Source organism: Odontesthes bonariensis, chromosome 10 (genome assembly GCF_027942865.1).
Source record: "Odontesthes bonariensis isolate fOdoBon6 chromosome 10, fOdoBon6.hap1, whole genome shotgun sequence".
NCBI classification, from domain to species: Eukaryota; Metazoa; Chordata; class Actinopteri; order Atheriniformes; family Atherinopsidae; genus Odontesthes; species Odontesthes bonariensis.
This window is the reverse complement of record NC_134515.1, coordinates 9975481-9999927: the sequence shown is the minus strand read 5'-3', so window position 1 is coordinate 9999927 and position 24447 is coordinate 9975481. Positions and strand designations below refer to the sequence as shown.

At 39.0% G+C, this 24447-nt stretch overlaps 1 protein-coding gene across 1 annotated transcript; it reads left to right on the top strand.

Annotated features, from left to right (window-relative positions):
• Positions 1 to 2558: 2558 nt before the first annotated feature.
• On the top strand, positions 2559 to 23975 carry hck (HCK proto-oncogene, Src family tyrosine kinase). Its single transcript, XM_075476199.1, has 13 exons — positions 2559 to 2750; positions 12317 to 12447; positions 14443 to 14476; positions 14896 to 14989; positions 15072 to 15167; positions 15410 to 15513; positions 16939 to 17088; positions 18620 to 18772; positions 18872 to 19054; positions 19248 to 19324; positions 20347 to 20500; positions 21353 to 21484; positions 22005 to 23975. The coding sequence occupies exons 2-13, from the start codon at positions 12325 to 12327 to the stop codon at positions 22205 to 22207; spliced, it is 1503 nt and encodes a 500-aa protein (XP_075332314.1). The 5' UTR covers positions 2559 to 2750; positions 12317 to 12324; the 3' UTR covers positions 22208 to 23975.
• Positions 23976 to 24447: the final 472 nt, after the last annotated feature.

Below are 24447 nucleotides of genomic sequence, written 5' to 3'. Positions count from 1 at the left end.
CTGTGACTGGTGCAGAAATAGTTGTAAAGGCTTCGGCTTCTGAAGAGTTGATCGTTGCCACATCACTGAGAGAGCTTCACCGACTTCAGCTTCCTGAGTTAAAAACATGTTTGTGAATTAACAATTGTCAGAGACAATAGCCGCATTCGCACTGCAGGAACTCGGGACCACGGCCCTCAGCTCCTGGAACCATTTTAGCTCCTTCTCTGAGGCTGGGTCTGTTCTGGTTTCCATAGGAACACATCTGAAGGAGGTGTTTGGTGGTCGGTAGCTCCGTCCCTTGTCATGCTGTCACGGCTGAAATGTTTCCTCATACAACACGGACACAACCGGCGTGTGTTTAATAAGTTAAACTGACATGTTGTCTCCTTTGTCTGCGGCGCTCTGCTCTCCTTCCTTCATGAAACCAAGAAGTATGACCTGCGCTCCATCCTTCGTCTCCTGACGCTCTCTGTGAGCTCTTCCAGCCTCCATGTTAGTCGCCCGATGTGATCGTCCATGATTAATATCACCATCATGCAGACCATGAACACGATGGCAACCCCGCTCTCCATGCTTCTTTGTGGGTTTTGTTTTGTTTTGTTGTTGAATGTGGTGCTAAAGTAACACGTGACTGTCGCGGACGGTTGTGCCGCATCAGTCTTTATCAGGGTGCAAATAACACATGTGCAAATGCAAAATTAAACAGTTCCCCTGGGGAAGGGCAGTTATCAGAACGAAATTCGAGGTGGACTGTTCTTAGACCTGCTTTCTAAGATTTGCTCTGTCCGAATGCGGCTATTGAATGTAGCTCATTTTAAAGTGTCCGTGCACAACACTGGATATATGTCTATATAATCCAGCCCCAGTGGTATTGTTTTCAATGCTTCTCTTTATAGTTTCTGTTTTTATTAGCTTTTACACTTGTGCTACATTTGTATGAAATGCTCCAGTTCCTTGAGGACATGAGCAGCCCTCTGAAGGATCTGACTATTGGTAATATGTGGTGATTAGGCTTCTGTTGAGGGCAGCTATAACCTTCCCCTGGTGAAGCTGTGATGGGCTGTGATGGCGTGACACAGTGGCGTGTGTACTGCATCGTTTCATCGTTTTCATCCGTTTTCGTCTGGACCTGAGTCTTTACAGCAGCGCGTTGCCGTGTGGTCGCAAGAATTTTCGTACCCGTTTTAAAAAAAAACCTCGTTTCGTTTTCGTGTAGCCGTAGCCTAAAAGTGTGGCTGCTCTTAGTCATCGGTGGTGGGAAGTCTCATACAGCTCAGCAATACCATTGTGTCAGTGCTCCAGACTGAAATGTTGCAATAACTATTTGATGGACTATCCAAAGAAATCTTAATTCACCAAAAAAGCAAAAAAGCATGCAACTTTGAGAGCTCAGTTGCTGCGTGACTTCTTCTTTCTGTGAATACCGTGTGCGAAAATAGCATAACCCACAGAGCCATAGTTTCAAAACCCTTCTACAACAATCCACACAAGGTTGGAATCTAACTAGATCAAAGAACTAGGAAATGAACAACAATTATGTAAAATAGCAACAGAATGCAGGAACAGGGCTGTTATGCCTGAGCACTCCGCGACACTTTGTGTCAGGACAGCAGTGAACTCATCTCCATCTGGAAAAAAAGATCTCAGACTTGAGGCCACTCAAGTCTTTGTTATTCATTTGTTCAGGAAGCATCACAGACTGCTCAGTTACTATTCTTGATAATTAAACTAACTCTGGCTGTTTCCTCTGGCCAGTGAGGAACAAGTTTCTCCCTGAGGTTTGAATCTATAAAAGGGGGGGGGCCTGTATGAGAAAGACTAATTGTGTTGTGTTGCGCCCCACCTCAACACAACATCAGATCAACGCGCATTCTGCCCTTTCATCCTCTTTCTTGGGGCTTTTTTAATTATTATTTCTTATCTGGTATCATCCCTCACCGGTTTTTAAATCCTACTTCTCAGTTTTTCTCATGTTATCATTCTTATCCTCGTGTCCCCTTCCACCCGTCTGTCTCCATCACTGCAGCCAGTGTTTTCAGGGGGAACTTTGTTTCTAATCCTGACTCTTGATTAAGGATTACAGCTGAGAGCTCACTGTCATGTGTTAATGCCGATCTGTTGTTGTGGCCCGGGGGGCTGAACCGCCCACGCGTTTCTCCCTCCGCGCCCTGTCTCCGCGCCAGCGCGACGCACTGAGCAGGATAGCTGTCGAACTTTCATTTGAATACCTGTTTGAGCCGTGCGCCCATGCAAATATGGCTCTCACGTCTGTCCACCTACTTATCCATTCTTACCGTCATCCACTTATCCCAACTGCATCTAACGCCAAATGTAGCTTAACCGGACAGTCTTTTTTTTTTTTTTATCAGAAGACGAAATAAGAACAAATTATAAATTGGATAACTATTTAAAAGGTGTTTTTATTCTGTTTTTTTTTTCTTTAACCTGTCCATTTCGTTAAAGTAGCGCTTCAGAAGTAGCTAAAAAGTGACTGTGGTTGATTCAGCCAGTGAAACCAAGAGCACGGCTGACGTGTGCTTGTTCCTCTTTTCACCGCCTCATCAGTCAAATGCGCACAAGTCAAACTTCCTCCTGTGACTTCAGTGCGCCGTGCACCGCCGTCCTGTCCGCATCTTTAGCCTAATCCTGCAGGGTTGGGGATGGAAGCTACTAAAATGAAATGAGGAATATCCCACACGCCATCATCCCAGCCTAGAAGATAATTTACAACCGCAGTGATACGAGTCGAAGTGATTGATTACAGCGCGGTAAGTGAATTTTCATGCCTGCTTGTGTAGACACAGAGAGGCCCAAGTGCTTGAAAAAGTGTTAAAAAGCTAAAGTAGGAAAAGGATCAAGTGAAATTTAAGAGAGAATAAAAAGTTTTTTTTTCCCCAATACAATTATTATAATGATTGATATGTGAACAGATGGAGTTTTACAAAGAGGATGCTCGGTTTCAAAAGAGGAACTTCGGGGTCTCTGAGCTGAGGCAGCCATCGCCTGCAGACGTGACTGTACACAAATAATATGTAAAAGGACTCAGTAAAGTGCGAAAGCCACGTAAAGAAACAGATAAACACAGATGAACATCACGATGTTCTTCTTCTGGTAATTTTACCAAATGAGGAGTCCTCATTGAGTATAGAGCTGAGTCTCAACTGTTTCCCCTTCTTGTTTGTGTCAGTTATTTTTAGACTGCCCATGTAGACAAAACCAGAAACCAAACTGGTTTCAGTTCTATGTTCTCACACCGTCTACACATCGACTTGTCATTTATTTCCAAACGAGCTATGGAAAAACAAAAACAGAGCCCCAAAAGACCCCCAAAGACAGAGGTACTACTGTACTTGTACACTGTAGCATGTGAGTCTCGTGTTTGTGCTTCTAATACTGCTGTCTTTAATCTTAAGGAAGTCTTAGTGCGTTACTCATGCTGAAGAACTACTGATGTTACATCACAATGGTGACTAAAAAGCCTTGCATGAGTACAGCAGCCACATCTGCTTCGTTTTTCCCCCCAAATGTCTCAAACAGAAAAGTAAAGAGTCCTTTCTTTTGAATTAATTACCACATGCTGACCTCTTCCTGCACCCCAGCTATCAGACTGCGTAGAGACAAGCCGATTGAGTTGTCAGTTTGAAGGGAAGTGTCATCCTCTCATGGTAAAAAGAAACATGAGATGATGGAAATTGGGAGTGTCTCTTTCATTTTTGCTTATTTACGCTTGTTTCTTATTGCATAATGAAGACCAATGCACAGCCCCTACCATAAAATCAGAGAAGGAAATGGCTTTAACAGCCACATCTGTGAATTCATCATGTCAGACAAACCTGACAAAAATGTCAAATGTCTGTGTCAGTTGAACATAATATCTTTTACACGGACACTTATCACCAGGTTTTCTAAAGCTCGACTCAGACTCAACTTATCCTTGTAAATTTCTAAGTAATTATTCAACCTTATCAGCCAAACATGTTGATTTATTATAAGATGAACACAAATTCTTATTTGTGCAACTCTCAGCCCAAAAAACAAGATATTACATATGCATCTTTTCATAAGTGGAATGTAAAATATCATTATTGTAACATCTACATTAAATACCGAAAACTATTTGGCATGTAAAACATCTTACTGACGTTAATTTTGCTTAACGCAAGAAAGTCGTGGCAAAGTGTCAGTAAATATAGAAAGGAATTGTTTGTTCATTGTGTGGAAAAGGTGTCTAACTTGTGAATCTAATCAGATAATATTGTCAGGTTTTAGATGTGTACTGTCCGCCATCTGAACTGAGTCTCAATGATAGTGGCAAGTTTGACACATTGACGCAAACAGACACATAAATGTTGCAATAACCACAACCCTACTGTGAAGATTACAATAGTCATCTGCTGCTGACCAGGAAATAAAAAGTGAGAAACACTGCAAGGTGAGTCAATCTTATGTTCAATCTTTAACTTGTGTTATTGCTAAATAACCGAGACAAAAATATAGGAAGTGGCAGGCATGCTGCGCAGAAGTAAAGCAAGTTACAGTATTTCTTTCTTTTTGTCCCTCCTGCCTCCCTTTCTGTGGTTAATGGCAGGTGATGTTTTGGCCTGAGGCAGTCCCAGACAGGTAGACACAGCTTGGCAGCTTTTCACAGCTCAAAACATTTACAACTGCTGCAGAAATCACCCCTCATAACAGATCACACATGAATTATTCCTGTTCTCCGTCTCTTGAGAGAGTCTCCGCTCGTATGTCCTGCTAAAACAAATTAGTTTAGAGGTAGTATAATTCATGGGATCCAGCCTAAACGAGGCCACAACATGAGCATAAGCTGAACGGACCAGCTCACGAGTGCTGCTATAAACATAGTGTTCAGCTACAAGTCATTGAAGCAAACGGTGCCTTTTGCTTGATGTGTTGAAAGTGATCGGTGATAATTATTCACTTGTTATCTACAAAAACTGAGGGCATGTGCTGAATGTGGTTTTCTATCCAGTGGTCTACATATATGACCACCAAGCCAGGTGTTAAAGCTGGTGCTTATTTGCATGGTGCAGATATGATTCCAGTGAACTGGGCCTTCATATGAATGCTTGACTCAGAGTTAGAGTCTGTTAGAGGCATGTTGGTATGTTGGATATTTGAACTACCAGCGTTCATGTTATTCATTTAAAGATGAAGTGCAGGACTTTAAAAATGTTGCCCAAGAAATTCAAACCTTTTCCAAAATTGTTGAAAAAAAAAAGGTCAGTTAAGCCCATCAGTGCATGATTAATCAGGGATTCGGAGGTTACCAGTTTTAAATCTTGTGTCTGTGACGATCCTATTAGAGGAGGTTAGCAGCCATGACTGAGATTAAGTAAAGTGCAGGAATTTGAAAAGTGGCAGGAAAAATCTGCTCGGAAGAGTGCAACAAAAGTTTCTTATTGTTGAAATTTAATAAAAAGAAGAAGAAGAAGAAACTTCCCATTCAGACGAAAGTTACAGCCTTAAAAAGAACATGTTGAGAACCACGATAAAGATAGATTTGCACTGTCATGGAAAATCGTTTTAACTCCGTAGATGGCCTTTGTATTTTACAAAGTAATCAAAAAGTTGACCCAACAGTTCTCTCAAAGTTCTATGTCATCAAAATAGGTTACGGAACAATTAAACATCTGCTTTATATTTCAACTTGATCAAAATAGACAGAGGCTTAAAGGCACCTCTGAATAAGAGCTCATGCTTTTTTAAACATGGCTGACAAAATTAGCTGTCCTCTCTCAGACATTATTTTAGAATGTGGCAATGTTAACCTGTGAGAGAACAAATAAACATTATGCTTCTTTCAAGTATGACTAATAATTCATGAGTTAAAAATTTTTTAACACAAGCTTTTTGCTTCTTGGGTTCACTAAGCTTATGGTGGCTAATGCTAGCTGTGTAAAATGCTAATATAGTATTTGCTGAATTGATTTCTTCACTTGTTTTAAGTATGTGACTGAGGAATTCAATTGTACCTTTAAATAAACTAATTCAATATAGTGTTGGCATATCAAGTTTAATTCGTCATTGCATTATCTTGGTGTTACATCTTGTGGCCAGTTATAGCAGCCATTTTGCTGTTAGCATTAGAGCTGTGGTGAATAGTTGTTGAGGCATAACTTCCAAAATATGACATATTTTGGATTGAAACCAAAATTCAGCATTATGAGAGAGATTTAACTTGTCTGACATTTATGGGACTAAGGAGCAAGGAGGTTTATGGGTAAACATTGCAACACTTGGATAGGGCTACGTTTGTATTTGCCACTTTTGTGGCTCTCTATGCAAAGCTAAGCTAACCAGCTGCTGGCTGTAGCCATTGATTTGGTCACTGACAGGACTTTTATATTTGAGTTCCTCTGCCATGATGAATGGAATCTATTTCATGGAATCTAGTTGGACCAAAACTATCATTCTTCGTGTCTATATGTTTCTTTTAACTGGAAAGGTCTATTTTCAAAGTTGATGTGGTCTAGACAGTCAACCATAAGTCGCACAGTAATGAAAAAAAAAGTTGTTCACAGAACTGAAACTGTGACTATGTCAGAAGGGATTTCTCATAAAGTTATCTTTATATCTCCAACAACAGAAAAAGAAACCTCTAAATTGCCATGTAGGCATTTTTTTGGTACCAAATTGACGCTCGTAAAGTTGTGTATGCAAAACAGAAGCCTGGGCCATAGATTAGAAAGCCTGTTTAATAGTTTTACACTGAATTGGTGCCAAAGGCTCCACTCTTTTCTGTATATTAGGATGACAAATGTTAATTTATGGCCAGGCTGCTGTTTAGCATGATGATTGTGTAACAACTTATAGTATATCATTAATGACTTTCAAGTGACACAGTAATGTACGTGTTATGGAAATCTGTAGGTGTGAGAAACACAATAGGTGGGGGTGGGGATGCAAAGGGGTGAAAATTTCCGGGAACTTTAGTTAGTGAATTTTGGAAATTTCCAAATCGGATCATTTACACACGAATAAAGACTTTCCATTGCTGGTTCAACAGTATTTGCACCATTTTTTTAGCCAAGATTATGCTACAATAAATGCCTTACCAATTATATTTAAGTTCCTAACCATCACTTTTGAAAATTTCCAGTTTATTCCCCTTAATTCCCATAAATTCCTGTTAATTCACACAGAAAGTACACGCTCTATAGACAAGTTTATATGTGTTATCCCCAAACCGGCGTGTTGAAAGAAGGCCATTAAGGAAACTACTTTTTGTTTCAGGAAATATGCTTATTTGCGCTCTAATTAAACCTAATTAAACATGACTGTTACTGTTTTATCTCTATGCTGTACGCTACAGCCAGCAAGTGATTCAGTATGCAGAGCTGGAACTGACGAGACTCTAACAGCTAGTCTGAAGTTCAACTATTGAATTTATTTAATCCATATTGTTTGTGGAGTTATAGGTTGTTACAGGACATGCTTCTTTTTGGAAGAAAAAGAAGCATGTCCTGAATGCAAATAGTTTTTTATTAGTTTATTTTATATTTGTTTAATCAAAGTCTCCCTGCTTTAGCTTTGTATTTATGTTGTGTTTTTTTTTTTATATCTCACTGTCTGCAAGACAAATTATGTATTTCCAAAAATGTCAAATTATTTCATTGTTTTCATGAAAAAATTTCATCTTACCATTTCGAAAGTCAACATTTAAGACAAAATCAGAAAAAGAAACATAATGAATATAAAAATGTATTAAATCAGCTGTCTGTTGAACTCTGTTCTGCTATGTAAATGATAATTTAACGATGATACAACAACTTATGGTACAATGAAACGTGTTTTCACTGTTACTAGGCTGTTGCCGTTGTTGCTGGTAACTTCAGCGATTAGAGGGCTGATGTCCCATCTGTAGCTATGTAGCTATGTACCGTGAGAACTAATGCTACCTCAAATGCTGGCTTTGAATTCATGCAAATTAACGGAAACCTTTTTGTCTTTGATAAAAGGTTCAGACTTTTCCTTTAATGGTTGAGCTCTGGACTCCACCCCAGGGTCATAGCTTAGACTTAAGAATAATTAACAGAGCTAACCATTCTTGTCCATGTCTAACAATAAAGGTATAATGAGTGTTACATATTAACATTTTACACTACCCGGAGCAACATGATGCCAACCTGAAACTATGAAATTATTAAAGTTTAACCTTAATTTAAACTCTTCTGCCCTCAGCTTACAAATACTTACAAATACTTTGTACATATATTTTTTAAATACTTTTTTTTATTATTATTATATTTTTTGTTTTTATGGCACCAAACAGACCAGGCCAAATTCCTCGTGATGTAAAAATTACTTGGCAATAAAACCTTTTCTGATTCTGATTCTGATTCTGATTTAAGCCTTGACCTTGTATTTTCTATGGTTCACAGCAAAGTAGAAAAAAGAAAAGGACTTCGACAGCTTGTGTCTGACAGGGCTTTAACTCAGTTCTGTAGTGCGCTAAGCAACACGTTGCTGCCCCTTTCTACCCTTTCCCTACCTCCTCTTAAGCATTTTTGGCCTCATTATAGTTGTAGTGTCACACTTTCACTTTTGTGACACTTTACATAATATATACCATATTAGTGGCCTGAATGTGGTTGTCTCACCCCAAAGGTTTTGGAAACCTTGTTTCTGTAATATCAACCAGTTTTAGTGATCTTATATTAATGTCTAAGCGGATGTTATTGCCAAAGTATTTAAACACAGTACAGTGTGGATACACATTCCTGTTACTAAGAATTTGTTAATGTAATGTTTTACCTTACATTTTCACTTAAAGAACACGTGTTTAAGGAATTTTTGCCCTGACTATGTGCAGGCTCTGCTGCAAAATCCTCAGCTGACCGACGCGCAGGCGTATGCGTCGTAACATTTCTAATGGGAAAAATGGCTTCTGATTCGTATGGGTAAATCGTCGGTGGAAAGTAATACCCTGCCCCCTTATAGCAGAAATAAACAGAAAACAGAGTTTACAACGTCAATAAGAATTTGTAGAGATGCATGTCTGACGTTATCATTTGATCAAGTGATAATCAAATGGAGGCTTGTCACCACGACTGGTGTTAACACAGCAGCTGCGTCTTTGTGAATGCTTCTCCTGCTCAGGTTTTTATTTCTCACTGAGAAGCTTAGTGAAACTGACATGCTTTGCTGTTGCATTAAACATGGCTTTAGACGAATCAATTTTTACTGAGCCAAACTGGGGCAATAATTTACCATCAGATTCACTCTGACCTCCATTGTTCAACCGTAAAAACGTGACAGAGAGCCATGTCCGCTCATCACTTTGAGGAATTTAATAGATGTCAAACCGTCCGAAGAATTTCGATGGTCCTTTTATTAGACGTCGGAAGGAGAGTGTGGTACAGAGAAGGGACAAAAAGGGAAGCAAATATGTTAACACCACACATTTTTTTACCTTAGTAACACCACTTCCTGAGTCTTCAAATGAAACATTTTCCATTGCTTTAACCACAACACACGAGTGGCGCAAGGCCACAGAGGCAATTCTGGTTCCAAATGCAGTTCCTAATACAGAACATTTAAAGCTCTTCAACTCACAATGTTTCTTGGCATTTTAGATTTGTTTACTGTCACCGAACAGTAGATCTGTTCTGTGAGTGTTTACAGGCTTTGCATTGCAAACACTCATAATCAACACAACTTCCTTCAGTGCAATAATCTGCCTCTACAAGCAGAGGGATTGGACCTGCTGACTAACCGTCCCCGTTGTGTCCTCTCCATCTGTGCAGCTGACACGCTATAAAACATTGTATCTGTGTCCCGTCACAGACTTCCTCTTTGTTCTTGCTCGCTCTTGCTTGTTAAACCTAGTTTCATTTATCTGCATATACATTTACATGCATAAATACACAAATACAGTGTGATACGAAAACAACACACTCCCCGGATGATGGGGACAGGTGTGCCTTTTGTTTCTTTCTTGAAAGACCTTTATCGCATTCACACTGAAAGCAACGCCTCAGTTGTTAACATCTGTTAAAACTATTAATTATTCAGGATATACAGCAGCGGTGTAGTGATTAGAGAATGCTACAACAGCCCAATAAATAAGCATATGTTGTGTTGCATATGTTATTATCACCCAGTGAGCTGACAAAGTTAGACGACATCTTGGCCCTCCCAGTCTGTCTACTGCAGTTAGGATTACCGAACATCAATGCTGCATTTTCATGCCTTCCCCACTTAAAAAGTGAGACATTTTAAAAAAATAACATTCATTTATTGTAAGGATCAACTGACAAAGATAATGTTTTAGTTCTCCATTTTACTTCTGATCCACACAAGGCTCCCTATTAGTTCATTTTCATCAGTATTTATGTCTTTTAGTGACCAGCAGGGACGTTTCACCCGTTGGGCATCATGAATATAACACTGTAATTGTTTTTGGACAGTTTGAATAAAAGTTTACACAAAATTTTTTATTTTATTCACACAAAATAAAAGTAAGAATTAAAAGTAAGAATAAAAGTAATAATTTCACCTCAGCATGGAGGTGTTTATGCAGTTATACCTTTTCTAATTTCTATACCTCCACAATAAATGAATTTTTATTACTTGTAACACTTTTTTAAGAACGTTGAACTGGACACGGTGCTAGGTTTTGAAGCAAATGTGGGCTAAAAGGGTTTCTAAATATATGTTCACACTATATTTCTGCACACTCTGGTGCAGAAGTTACACCACTGAAGGTCAACAAAAGCTTGTAAACTTAACCTGAGAACTCACATTTTTCCATAAATCTCTAATGTGCTGGAAGCTATTGGTATAAATTCAACATATTATAATGCTTATTTCATGCTTAGGCGGGGTGTTGTTCGGGCAGATGTCAACAGTTGTTTGAAATCTCCAATTTCATTAATAGAGTTCACTAATTCCTACTAAGTGCTTTGAATGCAGCTTAATCAGTTTATGTAGGTAATTTTAGCTGATCTTTATGGCAGACATGATGAGCATAAGTAAGCCCTTATTTTTACACAGAAGGTTGTTATAAATGCCATTGTACAGTCTTGCAGATTCAGATCCAAACCTTTAATTCGAGTATATGTTTTCACATTAGGGAAACCACAATTAGATACACTGTCTTAGCTTTGGAAAATCGAAGTTCTTCGTTAGGGTTGAGGGGAAAAGCCAGGACTTGGAAATGAACACAGCATTTAAACAGACGATCACTATGTCACCATGTGGCTGAGAAATGTACATATGATGGATTTCCAGCTATGTAAAATGACTAATAATCAGAGGCCTAAGTTGCTGTAGTTTGTTTGCTAAATTTCTAAATATTTTCAGCTCTTTTTCTGCTACACCTCCAACTTTATTTCTAGTTTCTTTAACTTTCTATAAAGCATCATCCAGTCCAGTTAAGTACTTCAGTATGTCCTCTATTCTGCTTAGACCTCCACTATCAACTTTATAGGTGAATCGTCATCTGAATATTAGTTATAAGAAGAATAAGTGTTCCTACTGATGGATGGAATATTGTATCAAAGTATTTTCCACACCTCTAATGAGTTTTAGGCACCAAAGCAGCTTTGTTAGGTTTAGGAAAAATAGGGGGCTGTTATTGCAATGCAAAACACAATTAATGTCTTCAGAATCCATTTTAAAAGCAGAGTAGACTTTGGTTTTAAACTGAAACTGAACCACAGTCTCTCGGGCTGCGGTTCAATATTTTCTTTTTCCATCCTGCCAACTTTACGGTTTCATAAATATCATGTCATCTCACATCCTCCTTTTCTCACATAATTGTGACTATGGCTGGAAAAGGTTGGTATCACAACAAAGGGTTGTAGTCGGCAGTTTGCTTGAACAGTACATGAGTTCTTGTTTTTATGGTAAGACAGCTGTGCAATAACTGATTGTAAACATCAAACATGTGAATGATGATCACAAGAGTACAAACAAAGAATGAGATTTATGATTACTCCAGTTGTGACCTTTGTTTCATTCCAAGGTCATTTAATAAAATAATTAGTAATGAACTATCTGCACATGTGCATGAGGTGTAACACAAACTAGTTAATAATCTTACATTGAGCGTTGTTCATTTTAATGTCCCAATCGTGCTTGTGTAACAAAGGTTTAAAACCAGAAAGTAAACTGTAAGATCAAATCTGTTTCAGAAGACTTTTTCAGTAAACATACATATCGTTTTTGTTCTGCACATTTGGTTTATGGTTGGTGATACATTGATGTGACCTCCAAGACTCTCCGTGTGATCAAGTGAGGCTTGGTGAGTTTTGACAGTTTCTCTGCAGCTTTCACATCTTGATGTCTCTCCTCTATCGTCATCTTGCAGACGGCACCATGGGCTGCGTGGGCTCAAAGAAGGAACAGGAGCCCCTCAGCAAAGGGGCGGGACACGATGACCCACAGAGCCGAGCACAGACGGCCCACTATGTCAAAGACCCCACCTCTGGGAGCAAAGCTGTATGTAATAATGATATGACATTCATGATTATCACATGGCACACAGCAGCTAAAAAAATTTGGAAAATATCTCACTTAAAAGTAATCATTTAGTCTTTGCTTCCTTAAAAATACAATATATCATACACAAACTACTATGACATGTCCAGCAGTAGAAGACACATTCAGGCCTAATATTTGAATCTAGAGAACAGCAGCTCTCTTTTACAGGTGTGAGTTACTTAGTTAGAACTATTAAAAGTCCCTCTTTGCTAAAGAATCAAGTCTTTAACCTAGTTAACATGCCCTTAATATGTTTTCATATTAGCCAAATCAGCCATCAGTGCCATAGCTTAAGATTTATGCTTTTGATCTGCAGGGAAAGGTCAAACAGATTGTGTTCTTCACACAGAATATTGGAGGAATCAGTCCTGCTCGGGTGGTTGTGGGTGTGCAGCTATTTTGCTTGCACTGTGAGGAAATGATGAAGTGAAAAGGTAGTTCAAGCTACAAGAAGAAGTTAGCCAGGAGCTATCAGGGGCCAGCAGCCCAGTTTTAGCCTTACTAACGGGTAAGCCATAGCCGCTAGCAGCCGGGACTCAGCCAACTAGCTGCCAGTCACTGTCAGTGTACACTGATGTGGGCATGCCCAGATTACCAAACTCCAAGATTCCTATTGCCTGAATTTGGAAAAATGTCTTATCCAAGTAATTATCAGATCTGAATAATAACTTATGTGCAGAAAGAAGCTTTGATTGGAAACATTCTTTTGAGCTTATATCAGTTTTATCGTTTTTTTCTCAAATGCAATGGCCAGATCCACCTGCAGAAATGGCCGGGTTTTAAATTAAAATGAGGAAGTGTTGATGCTGGATGCCGAAACAGTAAAAGTGTGACGGAGTTTAAAAGAGAAAAGAACACATCATTTCATCATGTAGCCACAACTGATAGGAAGCAGTTTTCCGGGGCTTTTCACATAGGAACAAGGCATGCCAACAATAAGTCTCGACGTGGTCCTGTGACTTGTTGTGAGTTTGCATACTAGCTAGACTTTGATCTTTGGCATGGGTAAAGTAAGTGTGCTACTTTGAGTGACTGTGGTTCCCCTGGCCCCTGCTTCCTGCGTGCTGACTGTAACATCTCTTTTACCCTCAATAAAGAAAGAGGAAGTGACAGAAGCAGAACCAGAGCATTCAGGGAGGACATGTGTAGTCAAAAGAGTTAAGCAACTTATAGACTTGCACATAATGTATTATCTAGCAGGTTAGTACATTTACAGTCATTGAGTCTACCTGTCTTAAAACAGCTCTACTTCTTTTAACTTTTGGCTGTTTCAAGGGTTGAAGAAATACATTCGGACATAAAGAGCCCTTTAAACACCCTAAAAACCTCAACCAAAGATAACTGCAGATGTGTTTGTTTGATGTGACAAAGTCTTTCCTTCCTTTCAGCACTTTAAATGTTTGTAGTCCCCTGAGTGATAGTGTTACAACTAAATTTGAGCCTTAACTAAACGGTTCTCTTTAAAATAGAAATGTCATTAATCATTTTGCTGTACTTTAATATTAATTTAGTTGAAAGTTGTAAATAGTGTCTTGAGAAAACACTAAACAATCCTGTTTAATATGCTTTTTCACCTGTTTTTAGGTATAGAAATCAATCTTCCAGCTATATTTATTAATTTTAGGGTCTGCAGAAAATGCCAAATTCACTCTATGTTTCCTCCTCAGCCCCAAACAGCAGATAGGCAAAGTTAGGAGCGGAAGAAAGTGAAAATAAAGAGCTAAATATTTCCATCAGGAGCTGAAATAAACCAAAATGGAGGGTGGATATTAGACTATCATCTTATGGCGTGAAATATGACTCCAAATGAGTCTTTACTCTTGCCTGAGTGTCATGTAGAAATGTAAATCATAAAGAGCCCAGTGTTTTTCCTCACTTTGAATCCTCAAAACAAGCTGTAAATAAGTATTTGGAAGAATTGACACCTGTGGAATGCTGTCTTTCTCTCTACAGGCCAAAATGCCTTCCAATGCAAACTCTCCAGACGGTAAGTTTATTTACTGTGTTTCACTCACACTGCACTGCAAACCTTAAACACCTCCACTCGTTCCTGTAGCAAATACAACCAACAACGATGCAATAAAGTCAAGTATGATTGTGAACTTGTGTCGACAAAATATTTTTTAAAAGTGTGGCGTAGGTCCGTGTGAGTTACTTGCCTTTAAGCGTGAAAGAGGAAGGAGAGTGAGAGCATGGGTGCAGAGTGATAACTCACCACACAGGCCTTCAACACACAGAGGACCAGCTCCGCTGGTATTATTATCAGGCATACAAATAAACTTGTTCAGTTAAATGCTAAGTGTCCTGAAAAACAATATCCAACAAGCTCGTGTTCACTCAACTATATCGGCAAAAATATCTGTTTGTGTGTGAAAGAAGAAGTGTTCACTTATTTTACTACAACAGGGGATTGTGTTGCCATGGCGCTGTACGACTATGAGGCCATCCACGAGGGAGACCTTGGCTTCAAGAAGGGAGAAAAGCTCAGAATCTTAGAGGAGTAAGTAACATGACCGCAGAAATGTGACTGTGGTGTTTATGATGTATGTCTTTAACTTCACTCTGTCCCCCTCTCTCTTTAGATCAGGCGAGTGGTGGAGAGCTATGTTAATCAGCACAGGTCAGGAGGGCTTCATCCCCAGTAATTATGTAGCCAAGGATACTCTGGAGGCAGAAGAGTAAGTGTGGAATATCAGCGAAAAGTACTCTTTTTTAATATATATTTCCTACAACACACTTAAGTAGTAGTATGTATCTCACTTAGATTGACATTTTCTCTCAAATTAGCACAATCAGTAGTCATTCAAAGACAGAAAATAACAAGAACACAAAGCAAACATTACCAATTGAAAATAAGGACATGAGCGCCAAGAGCCGTTAGGAAGTTTCTGCACTAACTGATCTGTTTCCTGTTGTTCAGGTGGTTCTTTAAGGGCGTGAGCAGGAAAGATGCTGAGAGGCAGCTGCTGGCCCCTGGGAACCGAATCGGATCCTACATGATCCGAGACAGCGAGACCACCAGGGGTGAGTAAAACAAATTTCAGGACAAATGCTTGAGGGATGTGTGCAACATATTTGGTGGAAGAGTGCCAAACAGATGCATAAAAGGGTTAAAAGTCTCGATAATAATGACTGATCATAAGAGCTGCTTTTAGAAAGAAATGTCTGTGCAATTCGCCTCAACTCAAGGGGAGATTGATTCAAAATATGTGATTAAATTCATTGATGTACAACGATTTATATAGCAAATGTTTTGATAATTGACTACAAATGGTGTGTCCGTTAGACATTACGAAATGTTGATAAGGCAAGTTAAGAGGTGGCAGATTTCTAATTGAGCTCTTTGGGCATCAGGCAGAGCTGGAAATGAGGACGAGATAGTTTGTGTGAGATTCAGTGTGGACGAATAATGAGAGAGCAAGAATCATTGTGAGTGGTTTGAAGGTAAAATGTTGGACAGCAAGCGGTAACAACACAGGTCTCAGATCAACAAGAATAAACTCCAAAGAAGAATGAAAATGAAATTGAAATAATATTAAAGCAAAAAACATGGCAGCTGGGACCAACTGCTCCAGCATGCCAGCAGATCTATCTGCACTGTTTCGGTTTTATGGCTGATAACATTGTTTTAATTCCCTCTCACTGCTCTTATAAAAAATGGTTCATGATGCAAAATAACCTCTCATAATCTATTCTGCATTACCTGCACCGTGCAGGCCCAACGGCACCAACAGTGGACAGATAATGTTAGGAACCAGCCAACGAGAATGAAAGCTCATCTTGCCAACTGGGAAATGTGAAAGGACATTATTTTACGAACACACCGGCCATAAACACCATGTTTAAACACGGTGTTTATGCTGAAATGAAAATGTTGTGTGGGCTTGTGAATCAGGTTACATAATTGCTTTTGGAAGCTTAACTGATTAGGAAGACAACAATTCAGGTTAATCCCGATTATTCTTAATTTCAACATTTCCTCTCCTTAGAATAGAGGACATACTGAAGTACTTAACTGGACTGGATTATGTTTTATAGAAAGTTAAACAAACTAGAAACAAAGTTGGAGGTGTAACAGAAAAATATTTATAAATTTAGCAAAAAAAACTACTGCAACTTAGGCCTCTGATTATTAGTAATTTTACATAGCTGGGAATCCACCATTTCTCAGCCACAAGGTGACATAGTGATCGTCTGTGGAACACTGCAGGATGTTTAAATGCTGTGTTCATTTCCAAGTCCTGGTTTTTCCCCTCAACCCTAACGAAGTACTTCGATTTTCCAAAGCTAAGACAGTGTATCTAACTGTGGTTTTCCTAATGTGAAAAGTTCAGAGTTGGTTCAAATTAATTTTCAGTTCAAAAGAAATATTGGCATCAGCATTGAAAACAACTCCATCTCCACTAAGGATAACATGGTAACTGGTGCTGTGTTTCTCTCCCACCACAGGCAGCTACTCTCTGTCTGTCAGGGACCTTGATGCCCAGTCTGGTGACCAAGTTAAACATTATAAAATCCGAACGCTGGACAACGGAGGATTCTACATCTCTCCCCGCATCACCTTTGGCACCCTGCAAGAGCTGGTCGGCCATTACAAGAGTGAGTTACAGCAGTGAAAGCGATACTTTTGTGGTTTCCACTGGGTGATTTCGACTGGTCACAGCTGCGTTCAGGTTACTTTGTTAAGTTATAGTCTCTATTTACTGAAATGATCTTCTAATAGTCAGGGAGCCAAAGTCTCAAAAGCTCAATAAAATGGGTTGGACCTGACATGGTCTGACATACTTTTTATTTGTGTTTTTTATGTTCACTTTGACCCTAAGAAGCAATAATCAGAGGGTCTGCTCTGCCGGAAACATCGCGAAAAAAATTGTGGCCATTTTAGTGTATGTACCCTTCATTTTTTGATAGAAAATGTTGGAAAATTACAATTTTCCACAAATCCTCAGTGGGTTGGGTAAGCTGTCAATAAATACATTCCAGATGCACAGAACACATGTGGAGACAACATCCAATGAAATTATAACTCTTAAAATACATTTCTACATGATTTTGGCTCATCCATCCATCCATCCATTTTCTATACCGCTGAATCGGTCGGTCGGGTCGCGGGGGGGCTGGAGCCTATGCCGATTTTGGCTCAATTTAATGCAGAGAAATCAGGCGTTTTTTTTTACTTTTTTCCAATATTTTCATCTTTACTCCATTGGCAATCAATTATTCCCCCAAATTATGACATCAGTCAATATGCCATTCTGTTCACCAAACAGTATACTCATTCCACAGAATTTTTTCTAAAAATCCATCCAAAATCATTGGATCTGTGATCACTGCTAGGCCTAGTTGGCAATAGTTGTTGACTGATGTCATAATTTGGGGGAATAATTGAATGCCAATGGAGTAAAGATGAAAATATTGGAAAAAAAGTGAAAAAACACCTGATTTCTTTGTATTAAATTGAGCCAAAATCATGTAGAAATGTATTTTAAGAGTTATAATTTTATTGGATGTTGTCTCCACATGTGTTCTGTGCATCTGGAATGCATTTATTGACAGCTTACCCAACCCACTGAGGATTTGTGGAAAATTGTAATTTTCCAACATTTTCTATCAAAAAATGGCCATTTTTAGGCCATACACTAAAATGGCCACAATTTTTTTTCGCGATGTTTCCGCCATAGCAGACCCTCTGATTATTGCTTCTTAGGGTCAAAGTGAACATAAAAAACACAAATAAAAAGTATGTCAGACCATGTCAGGTTCAACCCATTTTTGAGACTTTGGCTCCCCGACTATAAGCAGTGTTTTGTAAATTCGTATTTATCTTAAGGTCGTAGTCTTTTCAAATTTGAACTCATTGTATCGTTAGCAACTCCAGTTCAGTCTGGCGTTAAGTATTGTGCTTATAGTTGTGCACAGCATCCTCTGCTGGCCAACTGAAACATCTTCATCCCTGAGAAACATTATCAAGCTCATTCCATGAGTAACTTACAGCATTGTTCACGGATTTTATTCAAGCATAATTTCCCCTAAAAAAAGAACAAAACCAATCATTTTATATACTCTAAACATTATACACAAATACAGAACATGATTAAATGATGAAACATGTTTTTTATGCTATATTCAGAGCAAGGAGATGGCCTCTGCCAGACCCTGACTGTTCCCTGTTTGAGCCCCAAACCTGAGAAACCATGGGAAAAGGATGCCTGGGAAATCCCAAGATCATCACTCAAACTGGATAGGAGGCTCGGGGCTGGCCAGTTTGGAGAAGTCTGGATGGGTGAGGCAGAGCTGTATTACTGTAGTCCCAATTTTTCACAGATTTTAGAAAGCTGGCAATCGATCAGCTAATCGTGATGTTTTTTTCTACTGTTTGAAGCTATGTACAATAAGCACACCAAGGTAGCCGTGAAGACCATGAAGCCAGGCACCATGTCGGTGGAGGCCTTCATGATGGAGGCCAACCTGATGAAGAGCCTACAGCACGACAAACTGGTTCGGCTCAATGCTGTCGTCACCAAGGAGGAGCCTATCTATATCATTACTGAGTACATGGAGAAAGGTAAGCCTGTGGGGGAATGTCACAGTGTCCATTTGCATGTGTTGTATTTGTATATATTTGTATTTGCATTCTTGTTTTTCTTGTTTTTTGTACTGAGGTCATAATTATTTTTGCTTATGTTGCTAATGTTGATATTTCTTTTTTTGTTTATCTGTGTGGCATTATTTTTCATTGTGTTTGTGTGTAACCTCAGGTAGTTTATTAGACTTCTTAAAGAGTGATGAAGGGAACCGCGTCCAGCTCCCGAAGCTCATCGACTTCTCTGCCCAGGTGAGAATTTTATCAGAATGTCAGAATGAATGAATGATTTCTTTGTGGCTTCATACATATTTTCAGTTGCAGTTTTGTTGTTTTTCTAATTGAAGAAAACAGTCCTCATCTAATTCTCGCTGAAGGATCTCCCCCACTGCTTGTCCCCCTCTTACCCATATTTAGATTTTTCTAAAAAAAGGATGAAAAATGGAAATTCTTAAAGAAAACAATGAAAGAAAAATGAAGTCCAGGTTGGTGCCGAGTGCATCAAACATTCAGGATACATATTGATGATATTTTCAGTAGCAGGTGTTTCAGGTTCCTCAGCAGAAGCTGAAATGCATTTTTTTTTCTGTTTTTACATTTTTTATCCTCCAACTTTGAAGATAAAGAAGAAAAATGTAGCCACCTAAGGAGTGTTAACCTGTTAACAATGTTAACCTGCAGAGGGTTCACTGGTATAATGCTTATCATGCTCACCATCTTAAACTAGCATTTTAGCATGCTAGCATTTGCTGGTTAGTACTGAACGTAAAGATCCTCTGATATTGTTTAGAATGTTATTTATGATTGAAATCAGAGTATAGGACCAATTATAGTTTACTCGTTTTTGCAAGACCGATGCAAAAGGTTTGAGAACCACACAGTCTTTAAGGTCAACCTGGAGAAAACATTCATGTTTTCAAAAATTTCATTTTGGTCCATCTTTTCAATTCTTTAGCTATTAGACACAAAAGACATTTTAGACCTCAAAACCACTAAAGCTAACATCATGGTTAGAATTAGAATAAAAGTTAGCAGTTTCCCAGCTAACAGCTGTGTGAAAGAACCTGTTCTGGAGAGGAGACTCCTTCCAGAGGGGAGGAGGAGAAGGGAAGAGGGTCAAATCTGCCTGATTGAATTTAGATTGTTAAGTTAAAGTATTCAGATAACAAGCGAGACTGTTCTTATCCAACACTAACGGGGAAGAAGCAGAGCAGAACTTTTCCTTTCCTTTGACATTTGGTTATGTTTTGTCACTCTGAATCACTCGTCTCCAGATTGCAGAGGGGATGGCCTACATCGAGCAGAAGAACTACATCCACAGAGACCTGAGAGCCGCCAACATCCTGGTCAATAAGGCTTTAGTCTGCAAAATTGCTGACTTTGGCCTTGCGCGTATCATTGAGGACAACGAGTACACAGCCAGAGAAGGTACCTTTTGTTCGCTGCCATGCGTCATGTTGCCACATGCTGCAGGCAGAAGTGAGGAAATGAATCCCTGAGAACAGATAAAAAACCAGAAGTTGTGGTTTTATCATTTCAGAAGATTGCTTTGTGTGTGTGTGTGTGTGTGTGTGTGTGTGTGTGTGTGTGTGTGTGCGTGTGTGTGTGTGTGTGCGTGTGTGTGTGTGTGTGTGTGTGAAATATGATACGATACCACAAGTGAAATAAAAGAAAGAGTGGCTCGCTTCTGGGCTCACTGAATGAGCAAGATGTTTTGGTGGATGGGAAACTTCTAGCCTGGGAATTCCCATGCTGCTTTGCGCGCGATTTCATTCACACTGCAAAGGCAGCCTGGAAACCACCGCCCTTATTTTTGCCTGACGATGACGACATCTATGCGCGACACCGAAGCTTGTAGAGTGTTAATCCAAAATGGCAGCGGACACAACGTTACCGTTCGATGCTGCCTTAGAAAGTGTTTTAAGTAGCTTAGAACGCAAGTTTACTTTTATTTTACTTTTTTTTCTTCTTCTTCCTCGTCGAATTTCTGTCGCTCTACATACGTCATCTGGTATAAGTGATACAATTGGCTATGAATCGCGCGCAAAGCAGCATGGGAAGAACCAGACGCCATTTGATAAACATTCGTAGCGCCAATAAACGGCTCTAGGCATTCATAAACCACGCCTCAAATACCAGAAAATGCACACCTAGTTCCCAGACCACCATCTCATAGAGATGTGGACGCGTCAGCCAGGCTAGGAAACTTCAGAAGTTAACTTATGTCTGAACATTACTTCCAATTTACTGACTGGGTTTCTGACTTTCCTCAATAACCAGGAGCCAAATTCCCCATCAAATGGACAGCCCCGGAAGCCATCAACTACGGCTCCTTCACAATCAAATCTGATGTCTGGTCCTTTGGTATCTTGCTCACTGAGATTATCAGCTATGGACGCACACCGTACCCGGGTAAGTAGTGTAGTTAGCTTGGTTTCAAAGGGCCTTCCAAAACGAGTACACCACTCTTATACTTTAGTATTGGATAAATGTTACTAGTCAAAAGAAGCTATTGCATGACTGAGTGGGCCAGTTGAGATCTCAGATGCTCACTCAACAAAGCAGCCAGAGAGAATGTTTGGGAATCATCCAAATTAGAGAGATGTATCATCTGTGTGTAAAATGTAAATGTACTTTATTTATACAGCCCTTTCCAGACAATCATGTACCAAAGTGCTTTACAGCAGGTGATAAATAAAGAGAAGAATCAGTAAAAACAAATAGAAACAATAAAAGAACAGCGAAAGCAATAAAATACAACAAAATCGAATAAGATAAAACAAGATAAAAGTGTCATCATACTACTGGGTATTAAAAGCAATCCTAAAGAAGTAGGTTTTTAGCCTAGATTTGAATGAAATGAATGTAATGACTACAAAAAGTTTCATACTCTGCAGTGTCTCTTATCTCAATCTCGCACGCTTGTTTTCAGGAATGACCAACCCAGAGGTGATCCGCTCCCTGGAGAAGGGCTACCGCATGCAGCGCCTGGACAGCTGTCCCACCGAACTCTATGAAATCATGCTGGAGTGCTGGAAGAACAAACCAGAGGACCGCCCCACCTTTGACTACCTACAGAGTGTCCTGGAGGATTTCTACACAGCCACAGAGAGCCAGTATCAGCAGCAGCCATGAGACATGTGTTACAGTTCTGTTTCGTTCAAATGTACTGTAACAGCAGGTCAACTTTCATCATGCAGCAGTTCAGGACACACACACATACGTACCATTCTGCCTATTTCTACTATTCTATCTCATTCAGGCACACATAAAGCATAGTAACAAGAGGCTGTACAAAAATGATCACGGGGTAGAACGCTGTATCCTTTAAGCCCTGTGTAACACTTTCAGTAATTCCAGCAACATGTGCATAAAAAAACTTGCATTTTCGACACATTTGAACCATGAAGCCAACTGGGAAGTGTTTTCAGGTGCAGTACCGCTGATGGCCATTGACACTCAAACAAGCTCACATAAAAATAATTTCAAAAAATAAATAAAATAATAATATTTTCTCGAGAAATACTAAATCACCCAAATGAATTCACGATAATTATATTATTGTGACATCAATCCAAAACTTATAAAAATATATTGCTGTTAGACTAATTAATCGTTGCTTTTTGAGTTTTTCATTCCTTTTGTTAGCAAATAAATTACAAACAAAATAAGGTGTAAGGAACTTTAGAAGTGTACAAAAACCAAATGTTTTGATTTTATTAAGTTAAATCAGATCACATATTATCATACGCGGACTATCAACACATTATCTGTATTTTATTCTTTTATTATCATGATTATCGTCAATACCGCTATATTGCAACACCTCTACTGGATCCTCTCAAAACTGACCATAAAATAATTTGGATGCACACCAGCAGTGTTGATCACAGCAATCAGAAATGTGTTTGTGTTCAACATGACAAATGATGCATAGGCTGAGCACAATAAGGGACAGCATGGCTGGGATATAGGTCACCATAATATAAGTTATCACGCTCCAGCACATATTGCACAGCCATCAAGCACAACACAGATTAGGCTGTGTTGATGTGAGCAACTCAAGTCGAGCAGCCATTGTCCACTCTTTTTCTGTTCAATTTTGAAGTGTTTTACATTGTGAAAGGACAGCGGGTGTTAACAAAGTATATAAAAAAGGCCTGATCATGTTCAAATGCTCTATCCACACATAGTTTCCAGTGCGTTGTGGTTTCAAAATTACTCTTTTTACAGTGCCTTTTGCAGTGGTTTTAAACTCAAAATGCGGGCTACTATATATTCAATCTGTATATACAGTGATATACACAAGGAGATGCTAGTATTCCGAGCTTTTTGATTTATAATGCTTGTTTTTTCTTTGATATTTGTTCTTTATCAGTTAACTTATTAAAAAGCAGTGCATACCCACATTTCAAACCTTTTCACTTTTCCAAAAGAGTGCTGATTTCAATGATATTTGCTCTCAAACTGAATTTTCTTCTAAACACAGAAGCTTTTTATGTATTTTTTTCAGTGTGGACTAATGACTGCTAGTTTCTCTGCGCTGATATGATCATGTGTTGGTTATGTTGTTGGAGGTAGAATAAGAGTTGTTGCCCAATAAACCACACATGGCTGTCATTATAGGACTAAAACTGTAAAACTTTTCTATGTAAGAATTCATGCTGTAGGCTATTTGGTATCTATTTCGAAAAACTTATAAGCAACAACATCCCAGATTTTTTCTGATATAAAGAGGTATGTTACAATGAGTAGAATCATTGCTTAGTGCTGTATATACTCGTATGTTTAACAATATTTTTGTGTCTTCTTCTTTACCAATATAAATCCCTTGGCAGTTTGGTAAATGCTTGGTTCAATGCAACTGTAATGAAAATATTTAAATAAATTGTTTTTGAAATTACCCAAATGTGTATCTAAGCAGCAGTCTTTATTTAATGTTTTATGTATGAACTCCACACTCGCCTTGTGGAAAAGTGCACATGTAAAGGTTACTGTTCCAATCACCTACCTGCATCTTACACCCTGCAAGCTGGATGGTCTTTGAGACGTCTGCATCTGGGATCCTTTCTGCTGTGGTAGACACCAGCCTCTACTGCTCTGGTCTCAACACCTTATCTTGTTATCTTGTTCTGCTTTGACTGTTTTCTCCATGCTGTATGACCTGCCTTTTTAGCCACTGATAGGACTTTTTGATATTGTCCACTTGTCTCGGATTTCAACTACCATTCAAAGGGCCTTCTTCTTCATTCTTGGATCTCTCTTGTTCCATCCTGTATAAAAGCTCTGACTATATATCTCTATGGGTTTCTTTTATACCTAAAATTGTAAACATAATCTGTAACTTTATGGTGTAAAGTCAATCTGTTACAATA